The 13,659-nt window shown below is 35.3% G+C and overlaps 1 protein-coding gene across 5 annotated transcripts in view; it reads right to left on the reverse strand.

The window, feature by feature from the left end:
• SHANK2 (SH3 and multiple ankyrin repeat domains 2) overlaps positions 1-13,659 on the reverse strand; it is a 344,905-nt gene that overhangs the window by 187,993 nt on the left and 143,253 nt on the right. For 3 of the 5 annotated variants that reach the window (XM_085224519.1, XM_085224518.1, XM_085224522.1), the window contains 2 exons: positions 12,736-12,843; positions 10,392-10,505 (listed from right to left, as the gene is read on the reverse strand). In XM_085224519.1, the coding sequence (XP_085080645.1) occupies positions 10,392-10,505; positions 12,736-12,843 (222 nt within the window). The remainder of the gene's footprint in view (positions 1-10,391; positions 10,506-12,735; positions 12,844-13,659) is intronic. The other 2 variants (XM_085224521.1, XM_085224520.1) reach the window with 1 other exon arrangement.

Here is a 13,659-nt window from a genome sequence, read left to right on the forward strand (position 1 = left end):
GTAATGTAAAAACCCATGGTGTTTTTCTTGTTGTTAGGTCTTTTTTTTTTTTTTTTCCCCAGTGAATCAATATAACGTGCTTATTTTCATTCTACATGATCAGTTACTGTCATCAAGAAAATGTACATTATCAAATCATTTTCTCCCCATTACATACTCACAGATCTATTAACAAGCTGGAAAAAGCCTCTTTCCCCTCTTTTGCTGCAGGCAGGTATGAAAGCAAATAGCAGTGATATAATTTAAGATCAGAATATGTATTATCTACCAGCTGCTGCTATTTGGGGATCATTTTCTTGATCACATCCAGCATTGCCATTACTATAAGTAGATGCTCTATCATCTTCCTTAAATTAATATGGATTTGATCTTAGATAACTGAGGAGTGTTTCAGAGTTTCCAGGCTCTGTTGTCAAGCCTTTAATCTGAACCATTAAGAATAAGAGGGGGAAAAAAACCCAAATGTGTCATTTAGTACCAGAGAAAACAGAAGAAAATGATGATTTATCAACACTTTCAGAATATGCAGAGATCTAAGATTTGCCTTGCTTTATATCAGCCATTTCAAGTAGATGGTTTTAAAAAGAAAGTGTTAGGTTATACCAAATGAAATGAGTTAAATGAAAAATGACCTTTTATTTCATTCCAATACATGCACAGAATGACTTTAACAGAAGTTATATTCTCAGAAAAATAATGTTTGAATAGGTGCATCAGAGAAATGTATTTCAGAAGAAAAAAAACACATACAGAATGAAAAAAAAAAAAAAGCTAAATATCCACTCCTACTATAATTTAAGATATTTATAAAAAGAGCAAAGGCCAAATATATTCGATCACAGAATCACAAGATATTAACAAATACAGCTAATCAAGAAGAAAAGGGCTATTAGTATGGGGAAGAAAATATCAAAATATATATTCTTAATAAAATATGAAATGCTCCAAAACTCCAGAAAGTCAAAGCAATGGATTTTGCCTACAAGCAATGGAGATAGGACAAATGACTGATAAAAACTCAAATAACTTGACCCGAGACTTTGACAATTTGATTAATGTGTGTAGTTTTCACAATAACAATGAAGAATCAAAAATTAACCATTATTTCTGGATTGCTAGTGCACTGCATAACAGTGCTTCTCAAATACTGCCACAGGCTGTAGTATTCTGTCTTAAACCAATAACTGGGCTTAAATTCCCAAAAAGTTTGGCTCACTGTATAAATCATTCATTTTATCTTTTTGACACTTCTTGAGTAATTTTTAACATAAGAAATTTTTAGCATCTATATATGCTCACAGGCTTTGAAAGTTACTTCTTCGTGTTAGCTGGACTGAACAGAAAATGTGAAGGCAATTGTAGAAATAAAAGGAAGATACTATAACAGTAAACGTTTTCTTTTTGAGATATTCCTCAGAATTGGCACTTTTTAATTCTTTATAGTTAGATGGACACAGCGGAAAAATGCAGAAGGAATCAGAAAAGGAAAACATCTGTACTTGCGTGTCCAATTTCACACATAAGCAATCCTAGGTGCATTTGGAATGTTGAGTTTCCTAGCATCTAAGTTTAATTTTCTTTTGCTGTGCAATTTAACTTTAGCCTATTTCAATGCTTTAGAGAGTTGTGTTGTTCCTTTTCAACTGATTAGAGTTGTTCCTAAGTGGCTCTTAATAAGGATGAAAATCAGAGTAAAAACGATGAAGTGCACATCAGCTAAGGAGATGAGACAGTGAAATATTATGTATTAAAAATTACTTACTCAGAGATGAAGATGAAGACAGGCTAGACCTAGGCTTTTGCTTTATGCTGTTCTCAGAAATTGAATAAATTATGGAATGCTTTATTTTACTCTTTCTTAGAACTAAACTCATATTATTAGCAGAGGAAAGCCACTATAATTTGAGAGAGATGAGCCAACTAGCAAAATAAGTTGGTAGACTCAGTTTTCCAAAGGACAGATATACTTCTTATAATAATAGTATTATAGTAAAAATTTCCCATTATATTTTGGTAAGAAGAGCACTGACTGGAAGGTTAATGTACCCTTGGTCAGAGAGAATACACATCACCAGGATGCATGGGAAGCACAAAACTCCATCATATAGCTCGTTTGTGGACCAAAACAGCTCTTGTGTTACCCCCACTTCCAAATTAGCATTATTGTTGAGTGATGATTCATTTAGAAGTCTTTTCCTAAACTGCTGTTTATCATTACTGAGAGCACAAATACTTTGCTCAGCAAAGCTAAAGTACTGAAACTTGCTGAGGTTCACTCTTTAAATTTCCAGTACTCGAGACAAAAACTAGAGTTGATTTGCATCCTCAGCTACAGAGAGTTATCAGAACTGGCTGAATACTATTGCACCAAGTTCCCATGTCAGCTGAGGTTTGTGGAAAGCACTTTAGTTCTAGTTCTTCACACTGACTTTTTTCACGTCAGGATAGAGCATTTTTTTTTTCCACTCTTTGATGGAAGGGAATGCAGTTTGTACATACAAATACAGTGTGAAGCATTATCTTTTTCACACAGAGCACAATTTCTGTGGATGATTGCTGTGCTATGTCTTGTCACCTATTCACATTTTTTTTAATTATAAATTCGTAGATGGGAAATATATTTTACAGAAGAAAGTCAATTATCAAAAGGTGGAACTTTTCAGAACCATGAGAGCCATGTGGTTTGTTGCACACAATACAGAAGTAGGGCAGAGAAGCTTATTTTAGAGGTCAGAGCTTTGGGCAGTATACTTCAAAGCACTGGGGCTTAACAGATACTGTTAGACCTGTTCTTTTGAGCTCTAGGTACCAGGTTTTGATAGCTGGACGTTCCTCAAATAGGCAGGGGTAAGCTTGCATAAATACATCTGTTCAACTGCAAACCATGTTTAGGACTGGTGTCTGGAACTACAAGGATATTGTATTAATCACTTGAGCTTTTCACCTATTTTCAAATGGCTGAATTTGTATCCACATCATACCATTTTTTTACAGTGATAAACTTACATGTGTGGCAGTCTTGTGCTTAATATTTTTTACTTGGTTTACATGCTCTGTGCCATATTAAGCTCAGCCAAATGCCCTTGCTATTGTAAGAATACATTTCCAAGCTATCAGACTTCTCAGCTGTTAACGCAACTGTTGTTAGAAGGTTTGTGGTTAACTTCCACAACAAAAATTCATCTTTCACTTCTTACCTATATAATTTATTTTTATACCTCCTTCTTTAGTCCATCCAGCTGCAGCAATGTTTTATCTTTAATTTTTGCTGTTTATGAGTTTGAGTTGCACAATCATTTTGCCACAGATATGTACGTACCTTCTATTCAAGGTGAAATAACATGGAAGGAGCATTTATCTAAGCTTACTATCAAAAATCTTCCAGAACTCAGGTGCCCACAGCTCATAGGAAGAAGTGTGATAGCCATATCCAAAAGCTCGAAGCCCTCTACGGGTAGCCAAAGACAGAACTATTGCACAGCAAGCCCCCAGTCCAAGTCCTCGGCTGCATGAACAAGCTCTGCTTGGATGGAATATGTGTTCCATCATGTCCTCTGGTCTTGATGATTCATGGATAAGGCTCACTGGATTACATTTCTGTTCCAAACTGGAATACAGTGAGGTGTATATGCATGCCTGCATGCACACACACGTAAAGTGATCAAATTTCTTGGATAAGATCTAGTGTTCGCTTGCCCTACAGAGCACACTCAGCAAGATATTCTTTTGTAGTACGCTGCATCACTATTCCAGGATGAAGAAGAAGTAGAAAAAGGAATGTGAAACTTTAATTTTCTAGCACCCATTCTCCTCACAAAGAGTTAAACAGAAAATATTTGAAATTAACAATCAGCTATGTAAGAATATATTTCTTTTGTTTTAGAACTTCAATAGCCTAAATTTACAGGACAGTCCAGGCTACAACTTCCACACTGACTTGTAACCATCCACCCCTGTTTGTTAGTGGGTCCCTGGCACAACTTCCCCTTATGACAACCATTACTCTCCCAAGAAGTACAGCTGTAGCTCCACAATGCAGAGCAAGGAAACATCTTTTTTTAAAAGAAGGCAAATCAATTTTCTAGCAGCTTGTCTGGCTATGCTGTCTGCAAAGGTGTTGTACTACTTTAAAAAGGGGTGGCAGAAATAGGGAATATATCTGTTTATACTGAATGCACATACTGTTAAATACTGAGAATGTGTAATAAGGTAAATTCTGTATCTCAATATTAGCAGTCTGTGTAGTAAAGCATTCCGTTTATTAATACAACTTTAACCTGTTTGGTAGCTTCTGAAATCCAGAGGGAATGCTGGATGAGGCAAACTACAGTTTCTGCTTATAGAATCTATGTATGATTACATAGGTAAAACACTAACAGGTGTGGGAAATGTTCTATTACTGGAAAATCTATTGTGTTTTCACACTGCTAAGAACACAGGAGCAAGCTATACTGAACTTACTGGTACAGACATTTTCAGAGAGAAAGACCACCTTAGACACTAGATAGCATCTGCTCTGAGCACCAGTGTCACTAGAGGTCAGCATGTGAGCAGCTACATTAGCATTTTAGCCTAGGCCAGAAATGTGCTTTGAAGTGCTCCACACTGCTAAAAGGCCACAAGACTGAGCAGGCTCAAAGTTTGCACATTTGAAGATTCTTTTAGGAGGAAACTAAATGAAAGATGCCACTAGTGGCTGTTTGAACCACATGCCCAAAATATGTCTAGTCTGAAATGAGCACCCAGGCTCCTATGTTATGAATGTGAGGTTCACTCTTTGGATTTGATTTCTTCCTGCTGGACCACTTGCTGATGTAGACAGTCACTGATTTTATCTATACCAGAAGTAGCAGCAAAGCACCTTTGTCAGGTGAGAAATCACACTCTATATTCCATTATGTGTAGGCACATGCAAAGAGAATAATGTAAAATACAATTTCACAGAACTAAAACCTATTCAAATAAGCAGAAATATGGTAAATTCAAAAACACAGATGCTGGCCGATTCAGAGCATCAACTCCAGAGTATTATACCAAGTGTCCAAAAATCACCAGTTAAAAAGATGTGTATGAAGATCTAACAGTATCTGTAAGACTACTGTAAACAAAGCAAAAAGCTGGATCTCATTAGTAAAGGAGGGGAAGGGAAGGGAAGGGAAGGGAAGGGAAGGGAAGGGAAGGGAAGGGAAGGGAAGGGAAGGGAAGGGAAGGGAAGGAAGGAAGGGAAGGGAAGGGAAGGGAAGGGAAGGGAAGGGAAGGGAAGGGAAGGGAAGGGAAGGGAAGGGAAGGGAAGGGAAGGGAAGGGAAGGGAAGGGAAGGGAAGGGAAGGGAAGGGAAGGGAAGGAAGGAAGGAAGGGAAGGGAAGGGAAGGGAAAGGAAAGAAATGGGTAGAAAAATTGAGTAATAACAGTATAAGTTTGAAACAAAGGATCGTAGAAAATCTGAGGGAAAAGTAAAAGGGGATTTAGATAAGCTTTACTATTAAATTGAATGTAAGTGTAAATTTAAAAATTTGAATTTGAAAAATACAAAGTTTGAGAAATAAAGTGAGCTTGCTAGGAAATCAACTATTATATGAAGAGCAGAGATTTTATGTGTCAAATCTTCCCCTCATTCTCCGAATTAGACATGCTACAACTACTTATAATGTGTACCCTAAGGCCACAGGATAGAAAAATGCATGGAGGTTGCTGCTGAGTGAAAAATAACCCAGAAGACGATATGAAAGATAAGCAAAGAACTCAGGGAAAGGTACACTGAGGAAGTCAAGAAATGAAAGGAAATTTCTAAAGTGAGAATAACTAAAAGACACGCTGAGCCTGCCTACATTTTGGTATCATCTGTAAAATCTAAGAGTTCTTCAGGCAAATCAGTTGGGAGAGAACACAGCGGGAAACAACTATACACATTAAAAATTACTTCTTGCTAAAAAACTAAATGATAGTTCACCTCAGCTACAAGCAATCAGGTAATCTATATATGACTGCTGAAGGGCAAGTGGAGTGTAAAATTGCAAATCCAACAGAAAGCATTTTTGTATTAAATCTATCAAGACAGAGTGATGGAAGAAAAGCAAATGAAAATATCTATACTTATGGTATTCTTCTATTAGTGAGACAGCTGATTTTAAGGACAACTTATTATTTCATACTTCATTTGCCATTGGCAAGTATTAGGTAGGAATTCTTCTGATATTAAGAATGAAAATGAATTTTAAGAGGAAAATAAACTGGTAAGAGGAAGAGCCTTGCTTTTCATTTCATCTGCGTCATGTAGTGTGTCCTCAGTGGATGCAAACTATTGCTGCCAGAGATCCAAGATGACTTGTGTTGCTGTGAGTTGCATTACTTAGCTAATAAATCCTATTAAGATGTCTATCAATACAAGTTAGAGCCTCATATTTACATAAATCTCAGATAACTTGGGTTTCATGCATATTAAGCTTTTCCTGCAGAACATGATTCCAATCCACCCAGAACACTTTGGCACACATGCAAACAGTCTATTTTTACAGAATCATACCATGGCCTGGGTTGGAGGGAACCTTGCAGCCCACACAATCCGAACCCCCTGACATGGGGCACCCACAGCTCCTTTGGGCAGCTGCACCAGGGTCTCTCTGCCGTTTGAGTGAAGAATTTCCTCCAAACAACTATCTTAAATTTCCCCTCTTTTACTTTGAAGTCATTATTCCAATATCCTATTCACATATTTAGGAATAAAAAAAAATTAACATCGGAATTGGTTCATTCCTGAATAACAAAGGAAAGCTGTCAATGCAGAAAGAAATATGTAGCAGTTGTACTCTGTGTTTGTCCTAGAAGAAAAAAAAGTTGTACCAATCTCCCCTGAAGGAATACTTTTGACTCTAACAACGATTTAGAAAAAATGTTAAATATGGCTACTAAAACTACATTGTTTAAAACAAGATGGCATGAAGGTTTTGTATTTATAAGTTTTCTAAAACAAACAATGGAATACAGCAGGCCGCTGATAATGATTTTCTTTGTCATAATTCATTTTTCATTCGTTCTTGAAATACTAAGGAAACTTTATAAAACTGAAAGAAAACAGATCTTGTGCCAGTGCTTTAAAGGGTAAATGAGACGACCTGGATAATTAAAATCCCATAAGCACGGCATCAGTCCTAGGAAAATAATGAAATATTTCCTACAAGTCTCAATTAATGAGGGATTAAAGAAGTGGTTTAGAATTAATGTCAGTCAATATTACTTTTTTCTGGAAAACAGAACTTGCCAAGCTGGCATGGTATCTTTGAAGAGATCGCAGGAACCAGGTGCCATTCTGTGCTGCCTACATCCAGAGAAGAGTCTGGATGGCAATATAATTCCCTGAAAATTGAACTTGTCTTTGAAGTGAGATTATACATCAGCATGACATGAAACACCTGCCCGCCAGTTTTACTGGGCATGTAGTGTTTAATTGTGGTTTGTTTTTTCCAAGAACTATTTCTCTTTCTTTCACTCTTGGCTTGCAAATGGCAAGCTACTATTAAACACAATTATTCAAACTTAATAGCAAAGGGAAGTCATTTGAAGACATGTTCCTATATCTCATAGCAAAACAAAAAAACAACTATTGCGGTCCTGGTCTGAAAAGAGCTGAGTTTGAGATTCATTTCCTACACATTATGATGATCTACTTACTGAATCATTATCATAAGAACTTCTGCTTCTTTGCAAAGTCCGAGATGCAAATTCTTGCAACTTCCACAAGTTTATGATGTTTCTCAGCTGATTCTTTCAGTAATCCCAGCAGACCTAATTTAATTTCTAATCTTTTCACCATGCTTAACACATTTTTCTAAATTATTTTGCATTTGTACTCAGAGGGAGTACTGGCTGATTTTTGCTTATGAAGCTTTATCTTTTCATTCCCATTGTTTCCTATGCAAAAGCAATGAAGCTAACTGCATAGAGCAATTCAGTGATCAGCTGCTTTTAGTCCATACCATACTTCAATAACAATATGGCATATATTTTGGATTTGACATATTTCATGCTCATAGCACAGAGAGACATGTACTGTACTTTACCTGTGACTTTTGAGTGCAGGGCAGAAAGCCAGATTTTTCCAGAAAGCTCAGGAAAATATGTGAGTGCACAAGTTTAAAGGTATAGAAATTGTGCACATTTGTGTTTATTTAATCATATTATTTTTTTGGCAAAGAAGAATATTAAACTTAAGAATTTCAGCTAATCTTAAAAATTTACAATAAATAAACTGAAGAACAATCAGAAAGACAATAGGTACAAATAACAATAAATGCTCTGTTGTTGTACCAGGCACATGGTATAAGATTTCAAAATTCCACGTCAGAAAATGTTAAGATGTTTCTGTTGATATTCTTTCAGTACTTCCAGATTTAGTAATGCTTTTATTCATATCAAAACAATTTTTTTCTTAATTTTCATTTTCTTTGACTGATCAAAGCACTATTCCTTGTCATATATAAAAACAATCTTGTGATATACTGAATTTACTTTCTATACTGTTTCTTGAAAAGACCTCTAAGGACCTGTGACAAACAGATTTGATTACTTTATTTTTACAAAACTACTGCATATGCCTAAAGAAGATGTAAAACTGCTTTCATGTTTTAGAACTTCACATAATCTCTCTCCCCAGAACTTTCTTCCGATTTGGATACAAAAATACACAGCTCAAATGTAATGCAGAGTTGCCATGATAGAGCCAAGAAAGGTGTTTATGACATCTTTCTTAGACAGACTGTATCTTTCTGAAGTCCTCCAATAAAGTGGCCACAAATTGTTACTGAGGGTCCTTCAGAATTTTTCATGTGCGACGCTTCAGTAGATTATCTTTCACATTGATTGAATTTATTCCTCTTCCATATTGTTTCTGAAAAATGTTATATATACTGGAATTTCAATTTTGTTATTCTCTTTGTCTTATCCAATATTTGAGAACAAACTTCACTGCTTTCTACATTCATCATTTCCAGCCTCAGTCTTCCTTTTGTTTAATATACCTCCACGTCTTTAAATTCTTATTTCTTCTTAAGCCCTTTGAGGAGCTACACAACTATTTTCTCATTACTCTACAGGCTGACTTTGTTCTCTCCAAATATTAGATTTGGTTTTGCCTGTTTTTTGTTTTTTTTTTTATTATTATTCCTCAAAAGGGAAATGGAAGAGGAAGTATAACCTTTCCATGTAATGCTTGCTTATCTTTAGAGCACTGTCTCTGATGCCTCATTCCTTCATTCTTATAGCTTTTGTATTATAAAAGCAACCTTTTCATCTCCTTTTCTGCTCATCCCTTAAAATCTATTTCATTTTACCTCTGCTTCCATTATAAGAAAGGAAATTAAAATAATTACAAAATCTTACAAACATCTCCAGATTCTTACTACTCTGGAATTATCCCATCCAGCATATTCAATTCTATTCCATTCCATCCAGTTTATATATATACTTTAGTGCACATGCAATAAGTAAAAGAAGTATGCCTGTGCAGTTTACAATGGCACACGTAAAATAATAATGTTCATGAATGAATAATACTATGCATAAATTTGAGGGTATTTTCTGTGCAATGCCAGGAAGTTCTTAGTCAATACATCAGAGAACCAAAACACATTGATAGCTAATTTAGTGCCCACATTTGTAGAGAACATTAATTATGTTCTTAGAGCTCATTTAAAATGAGCTTTTAATTAGAGAGTATGTCCTCATATCATAATTCTTAAAAGGACAGAAATTATGAGATGCTAGGTAATTCTTAAAATAGCATGCTTCAATGTTCATATCTTTCTTTTATTTTACTTGAAATGTAAAGACTACTTGCCTAAAGTCATTATTGGTTTACTCATGGCAGTTAAAGCGTAGGATAATGGAGAATTCCATTTCATTTTTTATCAGCAAGGATGTAAGTGGGCCATCCCACTAACAGATGTCTCTTCTAAAATTTAGTAAAAGTTCAACAGAGGAAACGTTACCTCTATGAACAAGAGAATAATACATTATATGACTACCTTAGACTGGGAGATGACTGATCGATTTTCCTTCCATTATTTGTCTAATTATTCTCCCATACTGCAAGAAGATAAAGCACAGCATACCACTTTACAAAATTTGTGAATACAGCTCCATGAAAGAGCTTTCACAGTACTTCACAGCATCATCCCTCATGAGAAAGACTGTTTGCTTAGATAGCATTCAGTAAAATCTTATCAATAAACCTATCTTTATTTTTTTAATTCAGCAGCTCAGCTTTATTTAATTCTCCAGTTTCTAATATTGCACAAACACACTGCTGTGTAACACATTACCATTTAGGCTGTCTCTGCTTGTCCCATACGTCACATTTGTCATTGTTAGAATTCAACAAGAACTTAAACTGATTACCTGGTTTGCTTTCATTTGGTTTACACTGAACTTCTTCAACACATTCTGCAGGAAACCATCCAATATGTCCCCGGGTGCTGCCTTCCCAGAATCCACCTTCTCCAATGCTTAAAACTAAAAATAGAGACATAGGAAGCATTAGACTTTTTTCTCTTCTGATGTAAAAACTAAGATTATTTGAGCAACTTTTCAATAATAATTGAATATCATGCTCCTAAGAGCAAACAGACACTGTCCAATAACTTAAATTCTAGTGCTGCAAAAGTAAGCACAGAGTAAACTTTAAATGTAACTTAACCCTAATCAGCCTTTGAAACCCCTGCCCAGAATATTTTTGTCAGAAGTTTTCTCAGCTCTTACATAATCCCTTCCATTTTCAGTTTTTGCATTGCCATTTTAATCAAGGATGAACGTTCGGTCACATTAACACCAAAAATGTGTCTTGCCTGTTCAGATTAAGCTGAAGTGATGAATGCACTGTAAAAGTGAATCCATGTTTAAACTGGGTTTTCATATATGTGTATACATAGAGAGAGAGACATCTCATATGTTTTGTACTTCCTAAGGAAACATGCCATTTTATTTAGTGGGTAGCTCCAGAGACGTGTAATATAGGTCAAGTAATGCAATTTAATAGTTTGAGTATGCAGAAGCAAATACTTGAACATCCCACAGGTGCACTACACAGTGTACATGCCTTTTGAAACATTTCAGTGACCTTTCTCAGTAGAAGATAATAAAAATAGGGACAGAATAAGTTTCCAATGGAAAAAAAAGCTTTAGTTCTAGTTATCAAGGATTGTAATAATTGCACAATAATAATGCATATTTTTACTTCTAAGCAATTGGAGGTGAGATTCTTCCTAATCACTGTATACATACACTGAAAGGACATAAATGTCCTATTAAGAATATACTATCAATTATTTTAGTAGAATAAATATGATAGACTAACAAAAACATGGGTAGCTCTTCAAAGTATGTTGACTGGGAACGTAGGTCAGTCATACAACACAGGTCTTCAGAGTACATCTGTACAAAACCCAGTGTTCAGCATGGAGGTCCCCGAGCTACCAAAAATAAGTCCATGGAAGTCAAGGCAGCACAATTCCGTTAGCGGTGTGCTTGCTAAGCCAGCCAAGCTAACTGGTCCTGCTGAAAATCAAGGCTAATTAGTCCAAACTCATCTCTTTGCTAACGTATGCTGTGGTTTTTGGGACCCAGAATATGATCTCTGCAGAGTATTGCAGTATGGTAGGGATCTTAACTTGCTCAAAGCCATTTTGATGATTTCTAGCATAAGCACTCTGCTCTGTTAACACATGCCTTATCAGGCTTTAAAATTGTAGTCTCAGAGCCTGACTACAATTGAATTCTGTATCAGTGGAACTGCTGTGACTCAATGGCTTTGAATTTGAACTTGATTTGCACTACTATAGCCTCAGATGAAAATCAAATCAATGCTGAGGAAAAAAAAGAAAAAAAAGGTGTCCTGAGAATACTAATGAAATAGTAAGAAGCCTGGTCTGACAAATCAGGATCTGTAAAACCAGTATTTGAAATTAAATGTTTACCTCATTTGTCACTGATGCAATCCTAAGATATTTGAGGTGTTGCTTATGAAGCGTGGATGACTACTAACAGAAATATTTGAGAGAAAAATATTTTTTAAAGTGTCAATTTTCAGTTTTTTAATATAGCATATTCAGTTGCACAGATTCCACTAACTGCTTATTTGCAAATCACCTTCAATGGGAAGTACATTTTAAACCCAAGAAAACATCCATTAAGCAAAATGTTACACCTGGGTGGGTTTCAATAATACTGTTTATCAAACACTTCTCCAACTTCATGTATGTAGGGAAACCTACACATGTCTAGAAAGTTAGAGGCTAACGGGGTGAGCACTGATTTTGGAACACAGTAACAAATCCACCGCGAGAAGGAAGCCAAATAAAACAAAATTAGCATGACTTTTTTTTTAGTTACCTAAGACCTAGTGCTATTGTTCAGAGATTGCATCTCTATATTTACATGCAAAAAAAAAAGAAAAAGAAAGTTGTAAATAATACATAAATAGAAGTAACAAATACAAATTTGGGGTACAATTAATGAAAAATATGTTTATAAATTCCAGTTGTTCTTGAAAAGTCTGTATTTATTACTACACAAAATCAATCTGATAACTCAGTCTTAAAATAAAAGCCTTTTCATTCATATTCCTATATATATTAGGTATTTATCAACACTTAATATATTTTTAACAATGTATACTCTGTTGACATAAGAATAGAGTGCATTTCTTACATATGAAATAAGTAGGAAAGCATAATTTATAACTTACATACACCTATTATAACTACTGTAGCATCCTGTTGTACAGCTTCAAATAACAAATGCAAGTCCAAGGTTCCAATCAGCTGAAACTGCAAAATGCGCCAGTAATAGATTCCTGTTGAGGAGAGTTCAGAACTGAACCTGTCATTAACCTGTCAAAAATGCTTCAAGTTACACTGATATTTCAATGTCCTAAAAGCACAGTGAGACAGAAGTTGGGATTGTCACACCCGTAATTTCATGAGTTTACAACAGGAGCAGCTGATAAAACATCTAAGATGAGAAAAAGAATGTGTTTTATAAGGCCATCTGTGAATACAAGGCAAAATAAGGTCACCAGAAAGCAAAAGCTTTCCCATTATTGCATGGATTATTAAATATCAGCAATTACTAACAGCAAGAGGGAAGAAAATATCTTTAGACCTGCCTGAAGACCTAACATGGAAAAGAGGTAGAAGAGAAAATGAGGTACTGCTAGAATGCAGCCAGACTTCACCATTCTTGCCTAAGTTTGTCTAGAGATTAAATCTACGAATAAAATAATAATGATTATATAAAGGAATACAGCATTATGGATATCGAGAAGAAAACCATTTTGGAACTGCTAGAGGAAAATGTGGAGAAGTCAGTGATGCACCTGATGTACTGAAACAAAACAAGACAAATTACTGGTGAGATGGAGGAGAAGCACACACTGCCTAATACTAAAAATGTAGAATTTGAGATAGATACATAGGTTCTGCACTACCAAAAAAAACTTGAAATAATCTTTTCAATAAATCTCAGGCGGCATCATTAACATGAAATTCTGCAGGAGTCAAAAATAAAATAATTTTTGTATTTATAAAAACTGGCAATGCTTCATGTATTCCAACACAGCAGGGAACTTGAAGGAGAAATTAATATATATATATAATATTTTATATATAGA

This window comes from Meleagris gallopavo, chromosome 5 (genome assembly GCF_905368555.1).
Source record: "Meleagris gallopavo chromosome 5, MGAL_WU_HG_1.1, whole genome shotgun sequence".
NCBI classification, from domain to species: Eukaryota; Metazoa; Chordata; class Aves; order Galliformes; family Phasianidae; genus Meleagris; species Meleagris gallopavo.